The following is a 26,871-nucleotide window of genomic DNA, read 5'->3' on the forward strand; positions in this document are numbered from 1 at the left end:
TGTTAGTTGTGGGGCGGAGACAGTGGGTTGGATGGAGACAGTGGGTTGGGCTTTCTGCTGGGTGTCATTTGTGGGGCGGAGACAGTGGGTTGGATGGAGACAGTGGGTCGGATGGATGACAGTGGCCCGGGCTTTGTGCTGGGTCTTAGTTGTGGGGCGGAGACAGTGGTTTGGATGGAGACAGTGGGTTGGATGGAGACAGTGGGTTGGATGGAGACAGTGGGTTGGATGGAGACAGTGGGTTGGGCTTTCTGCTGGGTGTCATTTGTGGGGCGGAGACAGTGGGTTGGGCTTTCTGCTGGGTGTCAGTTGTGGGGCGGAGACAGTGGGCTGGATGGAGACAGTGGGCTGGGCTTTGTGCTGGGTGTCAGTTGTGGGGCGGAGACAGTGGGTTGGATGGAGACAGTGGGCTGGCTCTGCTCTGGTTGCAGTGTTCAGGAAGTGAATTGCTGGGCTTTTCTCTGCACAGATGAATCGGGAATAAGGAGGCCTTTGTGTATACAGTGTACAGAGAGGGTATGTACTGTCATCTTCATTTCTGTCTTTTCAGCTGCAGAGGAACTGCAAGTTCCAGCAGACTTTGTGCATGCTCTAAATGATTTGATGATGCAATTGATAGAATGATCATTCTGACATAGCAAGACTCCACGAGATCCAACAACTGTATTGGGGTTGGTTCTGAGTTTTTACATGAAAACATAGAAGTGTGATGCCAGAGACAGACCCAGTGCTCCATGGAGTCTCCCCTTTACAGCTAAATAAGTGAACCTTCAGGGATTTTAAGGGCAGAGTTGCAGTTAAATACCGGAGTGGATTTTAAATTGAATACTGTGAACTGTCACAACAAAGCCAAAAATAGCAACAAACACAATAAAAAAAGGAAGCTGTACAATAATAAAACCACCTTATTAAGTAGGCAAGTATTATTAATATTATAGAGGACAAGTATGTGCACTGATGCCCAGGTTCTCTCACACACACACACACACACACACACACTTATTATAAGATTATAAATTAGAATTCTTGTTTGAGATTTTCTGGTCTTTCAAGCTTCGGCTGCACCGGGTGTAACTCCCTGATTGCAATGCTGCCTTCAATCTGTAAACACTCACAAAGCAGTAACCAATAAAACAGGAGATGGACCAACACGCATCTGCTCAATGCATCTATTACTATTGGCAATGAATTGTGGGAAATGCTAGCAGTTTAATCAACGTACAGGATTGCTAGGTGTCTACCAGCTCCTTGTGTGCGAAAACAGAGTATTAAGGGAAGAACTAAAAAAGTAAGTGCGCTTATGACGGCGCAGCATGTCACGCAACTTTCCGGGATGGGAAAGAAGGACACAAGGGAGGAGATTTACTAAAACCGGAGCACTCCGAATCTGGTGCAGCAGTACATGGTAGCCAATCAGCTTCTAACTTTGACAATAAAAAACGGAAGCTGATTGGCTACCATGCACAGCGGCATCAGATTTTGCACTCTCCAGTTTTAGTAACTCTCCCCATTGCAGTACTAAGTATTTAGGCAAAGGACACACCCCTGCCACGCCCTGAGTTTTGTTGACCATAAAGAATTTTAATATGCAAAGAATTTACTGCCTTAACCCACAAGTTGACTATTTCACCACCACTTGTTATTCTTTTTACTGACTGTTAAATATAATAAATGAAATAATTTTGCAGGGGTCTCAAACTGGTGGCCCTCCAGCCGTTGCGGAACTACAAGTCCCATCACGCCTCTGCCTGAGGGAGTCGTGCTTGTGCCTTGCAATGCCTCATGGGAATTGTAGTTTTGCAATAGCTGGAGGGCCGCCAGTTCGAGACCTCTGATTTAGAGGCTGGTTTAGTGAAGAAGAACTCTTTGGGTACATTGTGTATAGTGGTCAGACCAAAAAGAGGGACAGGAGAATGAAGGAGAGACAGGGATATGGTTTCAAACGAGGGGCAGTGGGTCGCTATGGGAGTAGCCTCATCATCTTGCTGGACGATGATGTCACAGCAACACAGTTAAATCTTTATGAAATGGGTAATTATGGAAAGAATGTAGCCTTCAGTAACTTAAGCCGGCCATGCTTGGATCACAATTCAGCTGGGACCAGCAAAATTGTATTCCATGCATGGGCAGGGAGGTTGTACAGAAGTCGATTGGTTGAACTGCCCGATTTTCCCTGCTTGATCAGCACCATCGGCCATACCCAGCAGCGTTGATCAGTGTATTCTGATGGTGGGGAGGTCTCCTCGCTGTCAGAATACAGTGCTGCAGTGGGGAGGATTCAACCATGGACCTTTAGTGTGTGGATGGGTGAGTTGAGTAATTTTTTTTTATTTTTTTTTTTACATTCAATCCACTGGATGAACAAAGAAAAAAGAAAACAAATCTTTGGGATGCCTTAATCTTATGATAGGGGCATCTGGCTGAAAGTGACATTTTAGTTATAGGTGGAGCCTGGTGGGCTGGATCAGCTGCTGTTTTTTAGATACACACGGGGCAGGCTCCATTGGAGTCCGCCTGTTCAGCAGGGAATCTCTGCTGATCCCCACTGAGCAGGTGGATGGCTGGTCCATGTCCGCTCTGCTTATGCAGTATTGGACACAGACACAGCCCACTCTCCTGTATGGGCGGTCAGATGTAAATGGAACGCCTGTTCGTTTACACCCGACGACCCCCCCCCCATCCGTCTGTTTTTAGCGGATCGTTTCGGAAGTAGGTGGGCGTCAACAGACACATGTCCATTGACACATACCACTCCATAGAGGAGATTCAAAAGTCCAGTCGGGTGCACCTGAAAAACTGACAGGCGGACCCGATCAGTCTGCCCATGTTAAAGGGGCCCAATAGTGAGATTTCCTTGCTATAATTCTTGTCCACCTTTATCTCACCCAGCTCCCTCTGTTACATTCTCCATAATATTCAATAAATAAAAAAAATCCAGCAGAGATGGTAAAGCTCTGCATAATGGCCACAGCAGGTGTGCAGAGCTGGAAACTTAGTGCAGGAATGATGGGAACCCTTCATAATAGGTACAGCAGATGTGTAGAATTGGGGATTCAGCACAGTGATGGTGGCAACCCCTCATAATGGGCAAAGGAGATGTGCAGACTTGGGAATTCAGCACAGTGATGGTGGGATCCTCCTAATAGGAAGAGCGGGTGTGCATTTTTGGGGAGCTAGGCACAGAGATCTCACCAGTAGAGTCCCCAAGAAATAAAATATGATTTTGGATGGACTGAGCCTTTAAACTTTTAAACTTGAGCTGACTTGTTTTATTTTGGAGCAGGTGTGTGATGTCCTCCACAAGAAGAGGTTGGTGGAATGTCCTCATTGGAAACGGTGAAGATCCTCCTGGGATCCAGATGTTACCTTGTTCCCCGCGACCAGCTGGTGGCTCAAAGTGGCTTCTTCCAAGCTCTCTTCCGCTCAGGGATGAGGGAGAGTACCGGTGAGGTGGTGACTTTGCATGGACTTACCCATGAAGGCCTTGAGGGCGTTCTGCGCCACATCACAGGGGGGCCAGTGCAGACATGCAGCCCTGCAGAAGAAGTGAAGTGTGGACTCAAGGCGCTCACCAGTGAGCATCTGTCAGGCCAAGATGAGCCAAGTTTTGTCCAGGAGGCCTTCTCACAAGGTCCACTGCAGGCATTGGTGGAAGCCGCCTGTTACTTGCAGGTCCAGGGACTGTTGTCTCTTTTGCAGTCCTCGTTGTCAGCGGACAGTTGCCTGGACCTACTGGACGTGTCACAGCTCCATGGCCAGTGGGATCTGGCTGCAGCCTGCCTCAGTTACATGGCTGCTCACTACCACTGTATGCTGCAGAGAGCAGACTTTCAGGAGAGCCCCGAACCCCTGAAAGAGCGAGTCCTCCAGGAGCGTCTTCGAGGTGTGCCATCACTGCTACTGTTGTCACAGCAGAGAGGTGATTCTTGGGTGCTCCTGCGATACCTGGAGCTCGGAAGAGGGTGGCAGATCATGCCCAGTGACGTTCCACAGAGCATGCTGCAGGTGAAGGGCTATGGGGCAACCTCACTCAACAACTATCTCTTCGTGGCAGGAGGGACGCGTGAGAATGGACAGGAGGTGAGCGCTGTCCACTCCTATAACCCCAGCACTGGATTCTGGAGCGAAGAACCTGCCATGAACCAGAAAAGGTACCGCCCTCTAAATTCACAAAAGATTACATTGTTACATTTAACCAAAACTGGCATTTCAATTTTTGGTGGGTGTTTGCAGGGTTCAAATCTCCCACTAATTTCTTATATCTCTGAGGCCCCGTACACACGACCGAGTTTCTCGGCAGAATTCAGCCAGAAACTCGGTTCAGAGCTGAATTCTGCCGAGAAACCCGGCCGTGTGTACACTTTCGGCCGAGGAAGCCGACGAGGACCTCGGCGAGGAAATAGAGAACATGTTCTCTATTTCCTTGTTGTTCTATGGGAGAACTCGGCCCGCCGAGCTCCTCGGTGGCTCCAGGACTGAACACGCCGAGGAACTCGATGTGTTTGGCACGTCGAGTTCCTCGGTCGTGTGTACGGGGCCTCAGAATATTGGTGGAAAAAAATGGGCATCTAAAGCTGGCCATAGATAGATAGATTAAAAAATCCACCAGTTCAGCAGGGACCGGCCGAATTTCGATCCATCTGTGGCGGTTTCCACTCGAGAGAAGTCGATCTAATGTTGAATTTTTTTTTATTTTATTTGGCCAACACCTGCAGGCAGTCAGCTACAGTGCTGATCAGCAGAGGAGTCCCCACTTTCAGACTACAGTAGCACAGTAGGACGGATTCCTTCATTCACCTCAAATCCACTGAATCTTCAGCTGATCGAGAAAACGATCAATATATAGCCAGCCTAAGTTCTTACGGCCTGCTGTAAACAAGGTCTTGCCACTTGCTGCGGGATCTTCCATTTACTTTCCATTAGAGACTGTATCAAAAATAGTGAATCATTCTCACTTTGCTTTGTACTGGGAACACCAGTGGGGAGAATTTGCTGCTGGAATCCCCCTGAGTGATCTAAGAGGCCAGTAGATCATTCACACAAGTGGCACATAACTACAGGTGAGAAATGTAGAAGGACCTATACTGGGCCATACATAGATCGGTAGTCGGTCAGTTCAGCAGGGACCGCCTGAGTTTCGACCCATCTATGGGCAGGCTGATTGTACCCAACTCAATCCATTGATCGACTTGGGCACACCCAGCCTCTCAGACTTTTTTTAACAAGAGATTACTGCTGGCGACTATGGCTTGAGGGCAGTAATTGTGTTCTGCCGGCAGGGAAGGTTCCGCATGACACCCCCCCTCCCTGCTGGCAGAACACCATATCACTGCAGGAGGCATTACCCCATCAATGAATGAGTGAGTGAGTCGCAGCTCTGTGTGTCCATTCAGACATGGAGCCCCAACCCAGCCCCCGTTCTCTCCCCTGATTGGCTAGCTGACTTTGACAGCCGCCGGAGCCAATGGCACCGCTGCCTTGTCTCAGCCAACCAGGAGGAGCGTCCCGGACACTCGTGGACATCGCTGGGGAGAGATGGGGTCCAGGTAAGTAATTAGGGGGTGCTGGTACACAGAGAACCTTCTGCCTTTAAAACCCCTTTAAGAGTAATCTTATATGACCCAAACGGGTTGATTGATTTGCTTTCCTCTCACCGGGGGTAGAATAAAAAAAAAACGCTTGGTTCCCATATTAAAGGGGTGTTCCAGCCTGTTTTTAAAGAGTCACTAAAGGAATTTTTTTTTTAGCTAAATAGCTTCCTTTACCTTACTGCAGTACTGGTTTCATGTCCTCATTGTTCGTTTTTGCTTTTAAGTAGCTGTAATTCTGCTGTGATCTCCACACTTCCTGGTTGCCTGTTTCCTTGTAACCATCATACTGGGAGCTTTCTCACGGTGGTCTAAGCTGTCATTACTGTGTGTCTAAAACTCCTCAGAACCAATCAGATTCATTTTAAAAACAAAACACTGCCCTGGATTTGTTTGTTTTTGTTCTGTGAGTCTTCCCGACTCACCTCTCACCCGGAACTTCATGTATGTACCTTTAAAACCGAAAGTTAAACTAGAGGCACATTATATGATAGATTAATTCAATTTTTAATCATTTTTAAAAGGAATCAGTTAACTTTTATGTCTCTATACCCAATAAACAGTCATTTCAGCAAAAACATTTTTTTCCTTTAGTGACCCTTTAAGTTTATTAAAAGTCAGCAGCTACAAAAAGTGTAGCTGCTGGCTTTTAATAAAAAGACACTTACCTGCTCCACGGTTCCAGCGTCGCTCCTCGCCCCCCCTCGCCGGCCGGCGTCTTCATTCCTAGTGTGGGCACCCGGCAGTGACAGCTTTCGGCTTCATGGCCGGGCACCCACTGCGCGAGCGGCACTGCGCATGCGCAAGCGGTGTGGCGCCATCCGATTGGACAGGCGCTCGCCTACAGGGAGGGGCTGCAATAAGGCGATTCAGCTATTCGCCTTACCAGCCCCTCGGCGGAAGGAGGAAGTAGGACAGGAAGTCCCACTCCTCCTGAAGTCCCCACTCCCCCCCCCCAAAAAAAATACATGCCAAATGTGGCATGTAAGGGAGCAAGGAGTGGATTAAGCGGAAGTTCCATTTTTAGGTGGAACTCTGCTTTAACACAGTCAGTGATGATGGGGGAACCTCTCCCACAGGCCTATTTTGTTCTGCCGGCGTGGGGGCACGGGGAGCCTTCCCGGCTGGCAGAACACCATGATTACTGCTAGCGGCTATAGTCGGCAGTTGATCAGTGAATCAGCTTGGGTACAATCAGCCTGCCCATAGATGGATCGAATCTTGGTCGGTCCTTGCTGAACCAGCCGAGATTCGATCCATCTATGACCGGCTTTATTCACACTGACATGAAATTTAGGAACCTGCCAAAGGCCATTACAACCTCTTGACCATCCAGTTACATAGAAGCTTTTAAAATAAGTCAGTGGCCTATATAACACATATTTGGCCAGATTCACGTAGAAATACGACGGCGTATCAGTAGATACGCCGTCGTAACTCCGAATCTGCGCCGTCGTATATTTAAGTGTATTCTCAAATTGAGATACGCTTAAATGTAGCTAAGATACGACCGCCGGCGCCGTCGTATCTTAGCTGTCTATTTACCCTGGCCGCTAGGGGCGTGTACGCTAATTTACGTTTAGAATATGTAAATCAGTGAGATACGCCTATTCACGAACGTACGCTCGCCCGTCGCAGTAAAGATACGCCGTTTACGTAAGGCGTTTTCAGGCGTACAGATAAACCACCAAAAAGATGGCCGCAGCAAATGTTAAGTATGGACGTCGGAACCGCCGTCGAATTTCACGTCGTTTGCGTAAATCTGTAAAACAGTAATGCATATAAGACCATTATCGCCTTAAATTTGACCTTTTGGTTTAAAATAAATAAAACCACAAATCAAACATTTAAATAAAATTTAACATGTTGATGCCATTCTGAAAGTAATTTTCAATTTTTTATTTTTAAGCTAAACTCCAGGATAAGCAGATATTTTCTAAATACAACACTTTTGTGTATTCTAACTTGAATCTTGGTATGCTTTGAGTATTTCTTCCAGATTAATCCAGTATGACCCTTTGCCTCTGTGGAGGAATCCTGCAAGACCGGTCCCTGCTGATTTCTCTCCTTGTGCAGGGTGACTGGTCTTGTCTCCGCCCCTCCTGTCGTTTTCTGCAGGAAGCCTGTAGTGGGTGGGGCCTGCTGGATCCCGCCCACAGCTCTGCTTTCTGCACAACACACTGATGTCGCTGCTACTCTTACAAGGTTATATCTTTTGCTGCTGACAATGTGGATTGATATCCTTTGTGGCTATCGAGTAATATATTTTAATGAAAGATGTGTGCCCAGAGTTCAGCTTTAAATCTGCAGGTTTAAATAAAATAATCCCGTGTGATCCTAGCATGAAGGGTCCTTGTTCAGACACTTCCTGTTATAGGGTGACAACCAATTTCCAGTTGTACTCCTTTGTTGTCACCCTGTCATAGGCGACTCTGGTGGAAACTACAATTTGCTATGCCAACATACAAGTGTCATGTATGGTCCATGGTTGTCACGATCAGAAAGCCAGTCCAGAGCAATGACGGACAGCCAACACTGAAGCCAGTGCATGTAGACAAGAAGTGGCTGGAAGAAACTGGAGGAGATCAGCAGCATTGAGATAGAACAGAAGCAGTGAAATATAAATATATATAGCCAGATTCATAAACACTTACAACAGCGTATCAGTAGATACGCCGTCGTAAGTCCGAATGCGGCGCCGTCGTATCTATAAGTGTATTCTCAAACTGAGATACGCTTCTCTGTTGCTAAGATACGACCGGCGTAAGTCTCCTACGCCGTCGTATCTTAGCTGCATATTAACGCTGGCCGCTAAGGGCGTGTACGTTGATTTACGCCTAGAATATGTAAATGAGCAAGATACGCCTATTCACGAACGTACTTGCACCCGATACGCTGTTTTTCCGGCGTAAAGATAAACCACCAAAAAGATGGCGCAGCCCATGCAAGGTATGGACGTCGAAACAGCCGTCGTATTTTACGTCGTTTGCATAAGCGTACGTGAATGGGGCTGGACGTAGGTTACGTTCACGTCGAAAGCAATGAGTATTTGCGACGTGATTCTGAGCATGCTCCGTACCAACGGCCCTCATTTACATGGGCTCACGATTCATTACCATACATCACGCCCCCTACCTGCCTATTTTAAATTAGGCGGGGTTACGCCGGGCCATTTGCGCTACGCCGACGTAACTTAGGAGGCAAGTGCTTTGTGAATACAGTACTTGCCTCACTATGTTACGTCGGCGTAGTGCAAATGGGATGCGCTACGCCGGCATAAAGATACGCGCCTCTACGTGAATCTGGCCAATAATTTATTACACACACACACACAAACGTGCGGAAGTGGAGGAATCTGGTCAGTAAGGCTACTTTTACACTGGTGCCAACCCAAGTTTGCGGTAAAGCGCTGCTCAATTTAGCGGCTCTTTTTGTTGCTACTGGGGTGCTCTTAACCCCTGACAGTGCCGAAGAAAGGGTTAAAACCAGCCGTGTTGCGGCACTTTGGTGCTTTGGAAGCGCTGCCCATGTATTCCAATAGGCAGGGGCATTTTAGGAGTGCTGTATACAGCGCTCCCAATACGCCCCAAAGACGTTACTCGCAGGACTTTTCTTTCCCGTTTCTCAAGGGCCCGCCCCAGTGTGAAAGCACTCCGGCTCTCACACTTGGGAGGTGGTTTTCTGGCTTTTTTCAGGCGCTATTTTTAGCGCTAAACGCCTTCAATTTAAAAGTAGCCTTAGTGCCAGTTCACACTTGTGCATTCTGCGATATCGCATGCGATTCGTATTGCAGTACAAATCGCGTGCAATGCGATTTCAGCCATACAGATAGTATGGCTGATATCGCATCACATTCGGACCAAACTCGCATAGGACCCTTTTTTGGTCCACACCAGAATTGGAGATTTATGTCTGAACTGTCAGTTCACAGTGCGATATGCGAGCTGAAATGGGGGTGTCATTAACAATGTATTGACACTCCCCAGCAGTTCGCACATAGCAGTGTGAACTGCCATGCGCGTTGCGTGAAATCCGAAGTGGATTCGCAGGGTTCCCGCATTGCACAAGTGTGAACTGAGCCTTACCCTGGGCATAAAAAAGCAGTTAACCTTTGCACTGCAGACGCAGCCCCACTGCAGGGCAGGACTTTTATTTTCCACAGAGTTCAGTTTTAGGCTCCGTTCACATCTCTGCATTCCGAATTCGCCGCGATTCGCAATAGCAGCAAATCGTGGGACGCCTGTGCGTTTCCCGTCAATTTCAATAGTGCCCCAAACGCGGCACGATTTTTTTCTGCTGTAAAATCGCGCAAACAGAACCGCGGGACGCCTATCAGCCAAAAGAAGTACATGAGCTTCTTTTAGGGGGGGTGGGTGTCCCGCGATTCTATTTGCGTGATTTTACCGCAAAAGTTGTGAACAGAGCCTTAATGATTACAGAGCCAAATTAATTTTTTGTCTTTTATATCTGCCGGGAATTATTCTGTAACGTTAATTTGCTAACATTTTCCATTTAGCTGTAGCCACCTTATAATTGTATCCATTCAGGACTTTTTTTTCTAGCTGTGGGAGTGAAAGGGTTACACAGTGGCCCCCCCCCCCCCCTGGCTCCTGTAGGGATAGGAAGCGTTTCTGGATCTGTCCCGCTCACCTTATTTGGTGCTCTTTAGGGAAGATGGAAATTTTAAAGGATCCCTCCCCCCCCCCCCCCACTTAAAGAGGCGGGGTCTGAGGATGGGAGTGCTCCAAACATTTCTATCCCGGGGCTTCCTTGGGATAATTCCTCATGCCCATACAAGGTTGTCCAGGGACTCCTGTAAGGAAAACAATCTGGTAGTTGACAATGACTTGTTCGTTCGTTCTTACCAAATCCCCATCAGGGCTTTAAATCTCATTTTGTGGGAAATAGTGCAGCTTTGTACGTTTTTTCTTTTTTTGGCAACACTCGAGTTCGTTCATTCTGCATCCATTCCCATGTATTTTGCAATATCAGAAAAAAGCACAGGGAACAAAAACGATTTTATTTTCATTTTGCTGGGTCTCACATATGTGATGCTTATGCACTGCGAGACTGCGCAGTGCTGCCTTTTTAGAAGCTGCTTCACCCTCCATAGAGATGCATCAAAACGCATTTCATGAATTTCAAACCTGAAATTTAAAGGAGAAGTACAACCAAAGCTCATTTAGCTGTACCTCTCCTGTGAATCACAGGAGTGCACACTTGTGATCCGTTTTCAGCAGACAGCGGGCTGACGACTGCTGTTGGCTGAAGTCAGAGAGCCAGTCCATCCACTCGCATGCTTGGATCGACACCTAGTGAGTTGCAGAGAGCCTGAGCCGGCTGCTTCTGCCCCCTCCACAGCCCAGCGCTCAAGTGGATGGGGGGGGGAGCAGAGAGACAGTGACTGTCACCAGGTCTATGCTCATGGAGCTCTGCGACCCGAGCGATCAGTGGTGTTTGATCACTCGGTTCTCAGTGTGAGGCCGCGTACACACGGTCGAACATGTCCGCTGAAACTGGTCCGTGGACATGTCCGAGCGTGTGTACGGCCTAGCGGACAGGTTTCCAGCGGACATAAGTTTCTTAGCATGCTAAGAAACTTGTCCGCTGGAAACATGTCTGTCGGACATGTCCGATGGTTAGTACACCTAATCGGACATGTCCGCTGGTTATGACGTGTAACCAGCGTCCCGAAATCCCGCGCATGCGTCGAATTGATTCGACGCATGCGTGGAAGCATTGCACTTCCGTGTTTGAGAACGTCGATGTCTTCTACGTCACCGCGTCTCTGTCCGCGGGGATTTTGGTCTGATGGTGTGTACACACATCAGACCAAAAGCTCCCAGGAGACATGTCCGATGAAAACGGTCCGCGGACCGTTTTCATCGGACATGTCTCCTCGCGTGTACGGGGCCTGAGAGCCGGTTGGGGGACCAATGCTGCATCCACCTAGGTAAGTATGATTAAAATCATAAAATAAACAAAGCCATTCCCATACTTCTATTTTAATCTGCTTATATTCTGTCGAAAAAGGACGACAATTTTGTTTGGGAGCCACGTCGCGCGACCGCGCAATTTTCAGTTAAAGCGACCGGTCATTGACCAGCAAAATGGTCTGGAGCTGAAGTGGTTAAGTTGCATGAAAGTAGCGCATGAACTACTTTGAAGTCGCTACAACTTTAAGTCACACATATATGATTGGTTATCATTGGAGAACTTGGGGAACGACTTGTCATGTGACTTTGATGTCCAAGGTCACATGACAAGTTGTACAAGTGGGAATGGAGCCTTCAGTGAATAATTGGATGAAATGATGTTTGTTTGATTTGTTGTCTACATTTCTGATCTCACATTTCACTATAAGACTATTTCCCACCCATTTTTCACCTCAGGTATAATTTCCGGCTCCTCGCAGTCGGCGGGTCCCTCTACGCTGTCGGAGGCCAGTCCTTGCAGACCATGGAGTCCTTCAATCCAGCTCAGAACACATGGAACTTAGTCGCCCCCCTTCCAGACACCCTGGTGGAGTTCTCAGCCTGTGAAAGCCTGGGGAAGATCTATGTAGTTGGTGGTTACACTCCACGAGGTTAGTCGTGTTTGTTTTTATAATTAAAGTAGACCTTTGAGCATGAAAAAATTCCTCACATGTCGCATTATACAGGAACGTAGATTTTTTCAGAAAAGCGCAGTCTTGCATCCTGAAAAAAAACAAAACGTCTTTGATCTCTGGTTGGGTGAGTTTGCCTAGGCTAAGATAATGTCTTATGTAGTTTGCAGCCAGTCTCTTCTCTATGTACCGTATTTATCGGGGTATAGCGCACTCCCGCGTATAGCGCGCACCCCTAAAGTTGTCCCGAATTCCTGTGGAATTATTTTTTTTTGTACTTACAGTTTTGGTGTCTTGCGCGGCGTCCATCGTCGGCCTCGTCGGGTACGGCGTCCGTCTGCGGCTTCGGGTGTCCTCTTCGTCGGGTCCGGCGTCCTTCTGCGGCGTCCTCCCCACTCGTTTCCCGCGCCGAGTTTGAATACTGCGCCGACATATACAGAGCGCAGTACACTCGTGTATTGTCGGGCAAGCTCGGCTACTCTCGCGCTGATGTCCTGTACGTCCAGGACGTCAGCGCGAGAGGACCAGAGACTGCAGACAATACCCGAGTGTACTGCGCTCTGTATATGTCGGCGCAGTATCAAACTCGGCGCGGGAAAGCGGGGGTATCGGCGTATACCACGCACCCACGATTTTGCCCTGATTTTCAGAGCAACAAAGTGCGCGGTATACGCCGATAAATACGGTACATTGTAATTTGTCACACATCACATGGGTAAGAGGCGCAGCAGGGGCTGATCTGTGTCAGACATTTGTGAACACAGCCAAGAACTCCACATTCATTAGATTTATATGATTGTGTCATGCCTGAGTCGGCACCTCAGTCCAGGAAGTAGTTGGTGACCCTGGGTGATGCCTAAACAAAGATGGCACTGTCCTTCTGGAAGAGAGAAAAGCATGTGGAAACATTATAAAGGGGGGGGGGGGTACTGGGATCTCTGTGAGAGGTAATAAATGCCTGGAAGTGTTACACTTTCTTACTACTGAGCATGCTTCACCTTTCTTACTACTGAGCATGCTTCACCTAACATGAAAGAATGTACGTTTCGTGCAAACGTTTTTTGGCAGGTGTGAAAATGAGGATGCTTTCAGAAATTGAAGTGTTAATATTTTATTTTTTATCAATTAACAAAATGGAAAGTAAATGAACAAAAATAACTCCAAATCAATATTTAGTGTGACCACCCTTTGCCATCAAAGCAGCATCAATTTCTTCTAGGCACACTTATTTTTGAAGCCACTCGCAGGTAGGTTGTTCCAAACATCTTGGAGACCTAACCACAGATTTCTGTGGATGTAGGCTGCCTCTTCATGTAATCCCAGACTCAATGATGTGGGGATCAGGGCTCTGTGGGGGCCAAACCATCAATTCCAGGACTCCTTGTTCTTCTTTACATTGAAGATAGTTCATAATGACATTGGCTGCATGTTTGGGGCCAATTGCCTCTCAGCTTTAAAGCACGCTGAGAGGCTGAGACATCTGCTCCTGCCTCCTCCACAGCCCAGCACTCCAGTGAGCACTGGAGGGGCAGAGCAGAGACCCAGTGACTGACAGTCCCCATTCTCTGCTCGCTGAAGACCAAGAACTGAGTGATAAGCAGTGTTTGATCGCTCGGTTCTCAGTGTTAGAGGTGGCGGGGGACAGATGCAATATCGGATTGATGCTTCATCCACCTAGGTGAGTATTTAGGTTTGTTTTGTTCAAACCCAATACTTCTCTTTTAATGCTGGGTCTGCTTTAAAGCCCAACAGAATATTCTTTCCTCCTTAAAACTATTAGTACCAGGCCATTATGTTTTTTTATACCCATTTCAGATGTGTTCTAGGCAGTCATGTGATGTGCTAGGTCCTCTTTGGTCATTTTCCAGGGTCAGCAGTCCCGGGTGCCACAGAGAGATGTTCTGCCGTGATAACTCAAGCATCTACGGTCTATGGCCGGATTCACGTAGCACTTACGCCGACGGATCTCGAGATACGCCGCGTAAGTACACATATGCGCTGTCGTATCTATGCGCCTGACTCTGAAAGCAAGATTCGCCTGAAAATAGGCTTCATCCGTCCGACGTAAGTTTTCTATGCAGGTCGTATCGTGGGCGCATATTTACGCTGGCCGCAAGGGGCGCTCCCATTGATTTACGATTCGAATATGCAAATGAGGGAGATCAGCCGATTCACGACGTACTTGCGCCCGGGCGCATCAATATAAGCGGTTTACGCAAGTCGAACGTCCGGCGTAAAGTTAAGCCTCATAAAGCAGGTGTAAGTCAGCAGCATCAATGCAAAATGGCTGCACCAGGGAACACAGCCGTCGTTTTTTACGTCTTTTGCGTAGTATCTGAATAGGGCTAGTCGTAGGTTACGTTCAAGTCGTAGGTAGTGAATCGACTTAACTTAGGCAGTTGTTTCGACGTGATTCTGAGCATGCGCACTGGGAAGCGTCCATGGGATGGCGCATGCGCCATTCGTTATTCGTATCTTGATGACGCTCTGCCTATCATTTACATGGGGTCACGCCTCATTAGCATGGCTCACGCCCACTGCCACTTACGACGAGTTTTGCGCCGAGGGAACCCAGCGTAGATTAGGGAGCAAGTGCTTTTGTGAATACTGTGCTCGCCGCTCTGCGCTACGTTGGCGTAGCGTTTATTGGAAACGCTACGCCGGCATAACTATGCGCCAAGGTACGTGAATCCGGGGCCTATATCGATACACTGAGAGTGCAGGGGCATCAACCAATGCTTTGCAGCCTCCTGTAAAAAAAAGCTTACCGTATATACTCGAGTATAAGCCGAGTTTTTCAGCACATTTTTTTGTGCTGAAAATGCCCCCCCCCCCCCCGGCTTATACTCGAGTCACCTTTTTGTGTTTTTGTGCTTGATCTCCCCGGACTTTGGGGGACCCGGTGCTGGCCGTACCGTAAGTCCCCTGGACCCCAAAATTGACAAACATGTAGCCTCACTCTTCCTCTACAAGTGTGCAAAGATTGTTGTCCGGGGAGCACCAATTTTTCAAACCTGTGCACCCCTTCCATAGACTCCCATGTTAAACAGTAATTTCTCCGGTGAATTTGAGGACCCGGTACCAGCCGGTCGTAGGTCTCCTAGACCCCGGAACTTGGCACACATGTAGCCCGACTCTTCCTCTACAAGTATGCAATCGGGGAGCACCAATTTTTCAAAATGTTAAACATCAGTACAGTAAGGCATGCACATGGACATATTGAGGCACAGTGAGGCATGCAGATGGACACCCTAGCTTATACTTGAGTCAATAACTTTTCCCAGTTTTTTTGTGGTAAAAGTTGGTGCCTCGGCTTAAATACGAGTAATGACGGTAATAAAGGGCACACTTTTCTTTATCGTACATCACGGGACACAGAGCGGGCATATTCATTACTATATGGGTTATATGGAGTACCTTCAGGTGATGGACACTGGCAATCTCAAACAGGAAATGACCCCTCCCTATATAACCCCCTCCCATAGGTAGGAGTACCTCAGTTTTTACGCCAGTGTCTTAGGTGTTGGTCATGGTTTAGCTTGCCTCCACATCCTTGGGATTAGGTGAGCTAACCGGTTCTGTCCAAAGGCCTCAGCGCTAGAAAAAAAAGGTTGGTCAGTAACCGGACCCCAAACCCTTGGGGTATAGCCCATATGCTTTTCTTTTTAGAGAGCTGGACCCTGGGCCCAGAACTTAGAAACCTTTGGGGGCCTAATGTTTCTGTTGCCAGAGTGCTATATGGGCCCAGGACAGTGGATCCTTCATAGGAACCCAGGGCCTGAAGGTCTAGACGCCCCACGGAGATGGGGGAAGATTGGGCCTCTGCTTGGCAAAGTCCTGCGGCATGGAGCAGGTAAGTGAGGGGGAACTTGCGGAACTTGGTTCTTAGCAGGTTTTCTGGGGGGTCACAGGGGACATGCCTAAAGTTATGCGCTGCATCTGGCAAAGTAAGTCACATATCTTAATGATAGGATGGCTCTATGTGTTATTTCCCCATAAGAGGTGACCTCCCTGGTAGTATTGAAAAGCATTGAGAGGCTGTGTGTTTGTGTTCAAAGAGCTGTGCTTACCTGCAAGCCTCCAGGCGATGCTGCATCGGTTCTTCCTCCTAGCCTGGATGACAGGCAAAACGCTGGCCTCCTCGTGGGCTCCCTTCCCCCCACCCCCCCCCCCCGTCGGCGGGCGCGCGTGCGCGTCCCCGTGTTATGGGCGCAATTTCGCGCCGTTAGCTGAGGGGGGAAGGGCGGGTCAGTTGGTTTAAGGAAGGGGCAGCCCTTCCTTTCGTTCCATCAGCTCAGTTTATGCTGGAACTGAGGAGGAAGAGACCAGAGCGGCAGCACGGGGCGCCGAGGACACACAGTGCCAAAAAAGATATTACAGTCTTCATAAGACTGTCTTGAAGCCTAGAAATAGGCTGTTCTTTTCTATCTCAGCAGTTTTTTTTTTGGCAATACTACTAAGGGGGACAGAATGTTTTTTCTTTCTTGGTTTGAAAAAAAAAAAAAAAAAGAAAAGATCCATTAAAGGGAGAGAAGGCATTTTTTATCCCCCAAACGGGTTTTTGGGCAATAACTGTTTATAGATCCAAACACCGATAAGTTAGCGGGCCGTACCTCGGTATTGTACCATGGCATCCGGGGTCAGAGGGTACAAGGAGGTGGGGATTCCCCCAGAGAGTCTGAGGTCCGGACAAGTTATGCCCGCTGCTTCTCCGAGAGGGAGGCAGGGGGCCATCGGGATCTGGGGCTGAGCTGGCTCGGATCAGTCCAACCCTAGGGTGGTCACGGACGGGTATTGTCCACACCCTCTTTAAAGGAGCTGGAAAAAAGAATGGAAAAAATGATAGCCATGGCTCTGCGGGGCAGATAACAGGAATAGATCGCCGTCGCCCGAGCGTGGACCCTCTGAGGAGGAGGTCCTTTCCGCAGGGGAATTGGAAGACCTCTTGGACAAGGACCAAGCAGGTTCGGGGATCGAGGATCCGGATACAGGGGAGTCTGGGGCAGTCTCCCAAAGGGAGAGCTGGTGGGTTCAAGCCTTAACGGACTTGGTCCATAGTGCTTTCAACTTGCCAGTACCAGATCTCCAAGTATCGACTGTTTCAGCTTTGGGCTCACTAAGGGCGCCTCAAAACAACGCAGTTTTTCCGATCCATCCTCTGCTAGAGGAAGTTTTGTTCCAAGATTGGATCAAGCCAGATAGAATCTTTTTGCCACCTAAAAGATTCTCTGCCTTATATCCTATGGAAGATAAATTTTCCAAGAAATGGGCAACCCCTGCGGTGGACGCAGCCATCTCATGTGTTAACAAATCTTTAACATGCCCTGTAGAAAACATACAGGCGTTCAAGGATCCGGTTGATAAACGCTTGGAAGCACTACTTAAAAACTCCTTCACTACTGCAGGGGCAGTAGTGCAGCCAGCTGTGGCTGCGATTGGGGTTGCACAAGCATTATCGGATCAAACTAAGCAGATGCTTAAACTTATTCCTGCCCAGCAGGCAGAAGAATTTTCGGATGTCCCTAGGGCCATACGCTTTACGGTAGATGCGATTAAGGATTCTATCCAGCAAGCGTCACGTTTATCGTTATCCCTTATCCATATGAGAAGACTCTTATGGTTAAAGAGCTGGGAGGCCGAGCCCCCATGCAAGAAGCTCCTGGTAGGGTTCCCCTTCCATGGAGGACGACTCTTCGGAGAAGACCTGGATAAATACATTCAGACCATTTCAAGCGGCAAAAGTACTCTTTTGCCAACCAAGAAGAAGTTTCAGGGGCCTGCGTTTAAACGACAGCACTCCCCTGGGCAGGGGCCCTCTAATGCCAAACAGTATCGACGGCCTCCTGCAAGATCAAACTTTAACTTCAACAGCAGATCGCAGGGACAGGCTGCTAGAGGCAAGAAGCAGTGGTTTCGCAAACCAGCAAAACCAGCCCCCAAGCCGACCTTATGAAGGGGCGCCCCCACCCACGAAGGTGGGGGGAAGGCTGCGTCTCTTTTCAGAGGTTTGGGAAGCCAGCATTCCCGACAAGTGGGTACGGTCTTCCGTGGCCACGGGCTACAAATTAGACTTCCTAAGGTTTCCTCCTCCTCATTTCCAGGAGTCAAGGATTCCAAACGATCCGGAGAAGGGAGCCGCATTAATGACGGCATTAAATCATCTACTCTCCCAGGAAGTAATAATAGAGGTACCAGTCCTAGAACAAGGGCTGGGTTTCTACTCCAACCTATTCATCGTCCCAAAGTCCAATGGAGATGTCAGGCCAATTTTGGACCTAAAGATGGTAAATGCATACCTAAAGGTCCGCTCATTTCGGATGTAATCCGTGCGGTCAGCAGCTGCCACACTCCAAAAGGACGACTTCATGGCTTCCATAGACATAAAGGATGCCTACCTTCATGTTCCAATTTATCAGCCACATCAAAGATATCTACGCTTTATGGTGGCTTCGCGTCATTTCCAGTTCGTGGCGCTTCCCTTTGGGTTGGCTACGGCCCCCCGGGTGTTCACGAAGGTCCTAGCCCCAATCCTAGCCAAGCTAAGGATCCAAGGGGTCACGATCCTAGCGTACCTGGACGACCTCCTAGTCATAGATCACTCGTCTCCTGGCTTGGAACGAGCAGTGGCCCTCACGGTCCAATACCTCGAGAGGTTCGGCTGGGTCCTATATCGAGAAAAGTCAGCATTCCAGCCCACAAGGCAGTTGGAATATCTCGGCATGAGGTTAGACACAGAACAACAAAGGGTGTTTCTACCTCTGATGAAGGTCAAAGCCATCAAGGAATTAATCCTACTGGTTCTAAGCAAAAAGGAACCGACTATTCGCCTATGTATGCGGTTACTAGGCAAGATGGTGGCCACATTCGAGGCGGTACCGTACGCCCAGAGCCACACTCGCATCCTGCAGGCAGCCATCCTGTCAGCATGGAGCAGGAGGCCACAGGCCTTGGATATCCCTTTGCCGCTCATCAAGAGTCCGACAAAGTCTGTGTTGGTGGTTAGACCCTCAGAATCTAGTGAAGGGGAAGTCTTTCAGCCCAGTGGCTTGGAAGATAGTAACCACAGACGCCAGCCTGACGGGCTGGGGAGCAATTTTGGATGGTTGCACTCGCCAGGGTACTTGGGCAAAGCCAGAGAGGCAGTTGCCCATCAACATCTTGGAGCTCAGAGCTGCTCGACTAGCCCTCAGGGCTTGGACGTCCAAATTGCAGGGGTTCCCGGTGAGAATTCAATCAGACAACGCCACGGCCGTGGCATACATAAATCACCAAGGGGGAACCAAGAGTCAAGCCGCTCAGAGAGAGGTGAGCTTGATTCTCCTATGGGCAGAGGCTCATGTGCCCTTCATATCGGCAATATTCATTCCAGGAGTGGACAACCTTCAGGCGGACTTCTTAAGTCGCCAGACTCTGTTGCCGGGGGAATGGTCTCTACATCCACAGGTTTTTCAGACACTCTGCCAAAGATGGGGAGTGCCGGACGTGGATGTCATGGCATCGAGACTCAACAAGAAGCTAGACAGGTTCATATCCCGCTCAAGGGATCCGATGGCCTGCGGAACCGATGCGCTGGTTTGCCCTTGGCATCAGTTCAAACTTCTTTATGCTTTTCCCCCGCTACAGTTACTACCCCGCCTGCTGCGCATGATCAGGGTGGAGCACATACCAGTCATCCTGGTAGCTCCAGCATGGCCCAGAAGGGCATGGTATTCACTAATCCTAAAGATGGTAGTGGGAGACCCTTGGACTCTTCCTCTACGGCCAGACCTGCTATCGCAAGGTCCGATCCTCCACCCTGCCTTACGGCATCTAAATTTGACGGCCTGGAGGCTGAATCCCTAATTCTCAGGGGTAGAGGTCTGTCTCAGAAAGTAATCTCTACCCTAATCAGAGCCAGGAAACCGGTCTCTAGGGTGATTTACTACAGGGTCTGGAAGGCCTATGTAGGCTGGTGTGAGTCCAAGCGATGGCTTTCTCGCAAATTTACCATCGATAGAGTATTAAGTTTTCTCCAGCTCGGAGTGGATAAAGGACTGGCATTAAGCACAATCAAGGGACAGATTTCAGCTTTGTCAGTGTGGTTTCAGCGGCCGCTGGCCACCCACTCGCTAGTTAAGACCTTCATTCAAGGGGTCTTACGTATTAATCCTCCAGTTAAATCCCCGCTTTGTCCGTGGGATTTAAATCTTGTTCTGTCAAGTTTACAGAAACAACCTTTTGAGCCGTTGGCTGAAATTCCTTTGGTTCTACTGACAAGGAAGTTAGTATTTTTGGTCGCCATAGTTTCCGCCAGAAGAGTATCGGAACTGGCAGCCTTATCCTGTAAGGAACCATATCTTATTTTACATAAGGACAAGGTCGTTCTCCGCCCTCATCCTTCCTTCCTACCAAAGGTTATATCCAGTTTTCATCTAAACCAGGATTTGGTATTACCATCCTTCTTCCTAAACCTACTTCCAGAAAGGAAGGGTTGCTGCATACCTTGGATATTGTCAGGGCCATGAAGGCCTATCTTAAAGCTACAGAGAAGATCCGGAAAACAGATGTGTTGTTCATTTTACCGGATGGGCCCAAGAAGGGGCAGGCAGCTGCAAAATCCACCATCTCAAGGTGGATTAAGCAGTTAATCACTCAGGCCTACGGCTTGAAAGGGTTGCCTCCTCCGTTATCATTAAAGGCTCATTCTACTAGGGCCATGGGCGCCTCCTGGGCAGCACACCATCAGATCTCTATGGCTCAAGTTTGCAAGGCGGCAACCTGGTCTTCTGTCCACACGTTTACAAAATTCTACCAGTTGGACGTAAGAAGGAATACTGATACAGCCTTTGGGCAGGCAGTGCTGCAGGCTGCAGTTTGAGACCCTCGGATTCCGGGGGCTCCCCTTTTTGAGTTAAATTTAAAATTTAAAATTATTTTTCTCAACTAAGTTGGATTTATTATGATTTGAGTATATCTCTAAATTAAATCCTTTTGTCTTGGAGATGTTCTCCCTCCCCTCATTGTAAGCATTGCTTTGGGACATCCCATATAGTAATGAATATGCCGCTCTGTGTCCCGTGATGTACGATAAAGAAAAAGAGATTTTTAATACAGCTTACCTGTAAAATCTTTTTCTTGGAGTACATCACGGGACACAGAGCTCCCACCCCTCTTTTGGGGACCATTTTGGGAGGCATACGCTTGCTACAAAACTGAGGGTACTCCTCCTATGGGAGGGGGTTATATAGGGAGGGGGCAATTTCCTGTTTGAGATTAGCCAGTGTCCATCACCTGAAGGTACTCCATATAACCCACATAGAAATGAATATGCCGCCTCTGTGTCCCGTGATGTACTCCAAGAAAAAGATTTACAGGTAAGCTGTATTAAAAATCTCTTTTTTTCCCTGCAAACCATATGCATTTGGTGAACCTAGCCTTTTATGATGCTTGTTATCATTTAACATGGAAGACTGAGGGCATCTTGTGGCAAAGCACAGGTACTGCAGGGGTCACCTTCAAATTAAAGTGGTTGTAAACTTTTAGGCGCCATGCACACTGGAGCTAATAAACTACAATTTATTGGAGTTTGGGCATTTTTAAAAAAAAAACATAAACTCCTCATGGTTAGCCTATGTGTCCATACACACATGGGCTTTTTTCTGAACGTCCGAAAATCGTGTTCAAAGTGCCTTTTTTTTTACGTAAACGCAGATAAACGCCCAAAAACTTGTCTCACTAGCGTTTTTTGGCATTTTTGATCCATTAAAAAAAGAAAAATGAAAAAAATAAAATGCTGAAAAACGCTATTGCAAAAACGTTAAACTTTAAAAGACTCCCTGCAAAGCTACTGGCGTTTTTATAACATTATTTTAGCATCCAGCGTGCACTGAGCCTTATATATACTCAGTGAAGTGACTGGCCTCAGAGATGAAACAAATCTTCCCACATAAGTTGTACCTGTTTATTTGCAGTTTTCTCTACAGTTATTCAAAATCCAGATTTTATAAAGCTTGCCTATGCTTTCATAAAAACAGATGACCAAGAGGTAGGTTACACACTGCAGAGCTCAGCGAGGACGGCTCTGAGAGCTGATTGGAGGGAAGGGACAGCACACAGGAACAGAGCTGAGGCTGTCAATCAAAAGCTGTGTGCTGGTGCTCCCTTTTTTCTCTTGGTGTCAAGAAAACTTGTCAGAAGTGACTCATGCAGATAGTAGAGGCACAAAGCAGCAGACAGAAATTACACTTGGTGTTCTGGGTTGAGACAAATACACACAATAAAAGGCTATGCTATGTTCATATTTCATGTCTATCTGCATTACTAACTACTTATCCATGTACCGTAAGATACTCCTGACCCCTGAACAATGTTTTTTTTACTACGGAATCCTGCATACTTACTACAGTAGATCTTAGCCTGGATGAGGATTTGATATAGATGGTAATGGCATAGGGAAGGCGGAAGGGGGTGAGCTTGCAGGCCACATGCTAGTAATATGGGACGGTGTATTGTAGGTACATTGGGGAACTTGCCATGGGGTAGCCATTCGGCAAAGCACTTTGTCCCCATGTTGATGAGAACAAGGGCCTCTTCTACAATCCTGGCCTGGTGGTTGTGGCGATCTATAGGCTTAGCAGAATCCAGAAGCCCCATTTTAAAGGGGTTGTAAAGGTAAACGTTTTTCCACCTTAATGCATTCTATGCATTAAGGTGGGAAAAACATTCGACAATACCGCCCCCCCCCCCAGCCCCCCTTATACTTACCTAACCGCTCGAAAGTCCCGCGCTCGCCCCCGACATCCTCTTCGCCACTCAGCCATGCCGTTGATTGGTTACAGTGGAAGGATTGAAAGCAGCGCAGCCTTTGGTTGGCGCTGCTGTCAATCACATCCAATGACGTGGCGCGCCTGGGGGCGGGGCCGAGTGATACAGTGAGCAGCTATGGCCGCCGGCTGTATCACGGGAGCGCGCCCGCAAGAACTCAACACCATGCAAACACATTCTAATGAAGGTGTTGAGTCCTTGTGGGGGGGGGGGGCGAGGGGGGGGGGGGGGGGGGGGGGGGGGGGGGGGGGGCGGGGGGGGGGGGGGGGGGAGAAGGGGGGGGGGGGGGGGGGGGGCGAGACAGCCGCCGAGGGACCCCAGAAGACCAGGTTCGGGGCCACTCTGTGCAAAACGAGCTGCACAGTGGAGGTAAGTATAACATGTTTGTTATTTAACAAAAAAAAAAAATTATCTTTAGTAATCCTTAAGATGAGGGATTTCCCACATACTCCCCACTTGAGTAAGGGCTACGTAAAAAAAAAACGCACGTTTTTGACAGATTCTTTATTAATCCCTCACAAAAAAAAATTCTACAATGTGCACCCACCTTCAATCATGTCAGACAGGGACCAAAACCGGCAGTTGTGGGCATTAGAGGTGAGTACTGCAGACCAAACCTCAGTGAACTAATGATGAGCATTTTTCAGTATCCTGTCCTCCCAGTAGTTCACTGGCAATTACTCAGCTGATCAGGGAAGATCAATAAAAAAAAAAATTTGGTTGCCTACCTGCCTAATGTCCAAGGAAAAAAATATATATTGCAGCTTACCAGTCCTTAGATGTGGTAACTGCATTAGTTTTCTCCCCCCCCCCCCCCGTTTAAGCTCCTGGTGATCCTGCCAACAACACACTTCCTTTCCTAGGATGACAATGCTCACTCATTGTACTTATGGAGGAGCAGCGATGTCACCCTAGAACAGGGGTGTCAAACTCAATTTTATCGTGGGCCTCATCTGCATTATGGTTGCACTCAAAAGGGCCGGTTGTATCTGTAAGATTAGATGTCCAGCGCATCCCCTCCCCTTACATTAGATGTCAAGAGCCACCCCACCATCAGAAGTTGAGTCCCCCACTCTCCCTTACATCACAGTGCACCCCCCTTTCATTATGCTGCTGCTGGGAAGAAGCTGGATGCATTGCTTGAAAGCAGAAAGTAAGGGTCTGGAGGAGGACCAGAGGAGGGCTGGAGCTCTCCTGCAGCTGCAGGAGAGGTCCGAAGGCACATGAAATGGCCTGGAGGGCCGGATTCGGCCCGCGGGCATTGTGTTTGACACCTGTGCCCTAGAACAAGCAGTGTATTAGGACTACAGAGGTCCTAAGAGATAGCTGGGAACAACGTTTTTGATAAGAGTGGTACCACTCTATCAGACAGATACAGTTGTGCTCATAAGTTTACATACCCTAGCAGAATTTATGATTTCTTTGCCATTTTTCAGAGAACATGAATGATAACACAAACACTTTCAATGGTATATTTGGCAGACCAAAATGGAGATGTTCTTTGTTGGTGTTTACGTGTGTGAATGTCAAGGCAAACCAATAAAATGAATACATCTCTGCAGTACATACACATTTTCCCATATATCTTCCCAGAAGGTGCTACAAGTACAGCAAAGTAACTGTTGATGTTCCAGAATTATAGTGTGCTTCTACCTTCCTCTTTGACATGACAGCACAATTCTTAAAGTGTTAGTTCACCTTTACAGAAAAAGTCCCACTGACCTGGAGCGCGGCGATATCCCGTTCTGAGCCCTGCAATAGCCTTGTCACTGGACCGGGGCTTAGAAATCCCCCTTGGCTTTCTCACTTCTTCCCCGCTGACAGGACGGACTACACAGGTTCTGATTGGTCGGTGTCGCCCAATGTGATGGCGCGACAAATTACAATGCTCTAAAACGTACCTCCTGACGGGGTACGTTTTGGAGATTAAGTCGAGGGGATTTCTAAGCCCCGGTCCGGTGACGTGGCTATAGCAGGGCTCAGAACGGGAGATCGCAGCGCTGCAGGTCAGCGGGATGGGGGTTGAGGAGGGGATCCCGTGTACATTCACCTTAAAGATTTTTTTTGCACTTGGTGTCAGCCCTGCCTAGTTCATTTCTCATTATTACAAAGAACAATGACACTGTGGTTGATGCCAAGCCATCATTTTTTTCTGTCTTTCCTCATTCAGGACGAAACCTGAAGGTGTTGCGGTACTGCCCCTCGGCTGATCAATGGTCGGAGTTTGACATCTTGCGACATCACGTCCGGAAGCAGCAGATGGTGTCCATCGAGGAGACTTTGTACTTGGTGGGCGGATTCATACGGGATGGTCAGTCCGGACAGAGCGAGGACTCGCTGAACATACACTCGTTTGACACTCGGACCAAGGAGTTCACCTGCCTCAAAGTGATCACCTCCAAATCAGGGCTGAGCATCTGCTGCACCCTGCACAATGACGGCATCTATATTCTGAGCCGCGATGTTACCCACGGCACGCTGTGCAAACACCGCGTGTTTCTCAAGTACCGAGTATTCTCTGAGGTCTGCGAGTACGTCCGCGGAGCCCCATCTGAGGGCCACAACATGCACTTGTTTTCTGTCTACCTTTCCTAGAGATTACAATGTAGCAGGACTGTGCAAATAAACAGCACCACCCACCACCCAGCCTTCACTACAAGCACTGTCATCAATGTGGTGCGATTGGTTACATTTTTCACAAATCTCCTTTGTAAAATCCCACTAAGACTTCAAAGACAATCATATTTTTAAAGAAGACTTCTGAAACACTTATTGCATCTAAATTGCGAGTTTTCTGTGTTGTGAAGAAATGTTAGAATGCCTGTCTGTCCACGCTGTCTGTTTCGGAGATAGAACAGGAAGTAGGAGGAATTTTCCTGGAAGTGAGATGAACAAGAGGGCTGATTAGAAGGTTTTGTTGCTTCAGAGATGACCATCTGTCTGGGGAGCAGGTCCCACACACCATGCCTTAAGGTCACTCCTAGATACATGGAGTGATATTTTAAGTTCTAACTGAACCCTATTGGGCTGAGTTAGCACATGGCTGCTTATATGTCTTGGATACTCCCAACAGTGAGATGTCCCTGCTATAATTCCATCTTAAGCACCTCTTAATGCAGGGATCTTCAAACTACGGCCCTCCAGCTGTGGTGAAACTACACTTCCCATGAGGCATTGTAAAAATCTGACATTCACAGACATGACTAGGCATGATGGGAATTGTAGTTCCTGAACAACTGGAGGGCCATAGTTTTAATGGGTACAGCAGATGTGCGGTCCTGGGAACTAAGTGCAGGGATGGTGAGCACCCCTTATCAGGGGCACAGCAGGTGTGCAGACCCAGGAACTTAGTGCAGGGATGGTGGGAACCCCTGTATAATGGGCACAGCAGGTGTGCAGACCCAAGAACTCAGTGCAAAGATAATGGGAACCCCTCATAATATTCACAGAAGGTATGCAGGCCATGGAACTCAGCACAGAGATCTCATCAATATAGTCCCTAAGAGCAGTGGTCATCAACCCTGTCCTCAGGGCCCACTTAGACCCCTTTCACACTGAGGAGTTTTTCAGGCGGTACAGCGCTAAAAATAGCGCCTAAAGGGCTTTCACACTGAGGCGATGCGCTGGCAGGAGAGAAAAAAATCTCCTGCCTGCAAGCAGCATCTTTGGAGCGGTGAGAGGAGCGGTATGTATAGCGCTCCTTCTCATTTAAAACAATGCAATGGGAAACCGCGGCAATACTGCCCGCAATGCGCCTCTGCAGAGGCGCATTGTGGGCGGTATTAACTGTTTTATCGGCCACTAGCGGGGGTTAATACCGCACCGCTAGCGGCCGAATCCCGCGGCAATTCCAACGGTATAGCCATTTTTAGC

The 26,871-nt window shown here is 48.2% G+C and overlaps 1 protein-coding gene across 1 annotated transcript; it reads left to right on the forward strand.

Moving 5' to 3' along the window:
* The first annotated feature begins 361 nt into the window (after positions 1-361).
* KLHL42 (kelch like family member 42) lies at positions 362-25,768 on the forward strand. The gene is made up of 4 exons (XM_040345539.1): positions 362-516; positions 3,284-4,151; positions 11,981-12,174; positions 25,169-25,768. Exons 2-4 carry the CDS (start codon positions 3,319-3,321, stop codon positions 25,591-25,593), a joined length of 1,452 nt encoding a protein of 483 aa, XP_040201473.1. The 5' UTR covers positions 362-516; positions 3,284-3,318; the 3' UTR covers positions 25,594-25,768.
* The last annotated feature ends 1,103 nt before the right edge of the window (positions 25,769-26,871 follow it).

Source organism: Rana temporaria, chromosome 3 (assembly GCF_905171775.1).
Source record: "Rana temporaria chromosome 3, aRanTem1.1, whole genome shotgun sequence".
In the NCBI taxonomy this organism is placed as follows: Eukaryota; Metazoa; Chordata; class Amphibia; order Anura; family Ranidae; genus Rana; species Rana temporaria.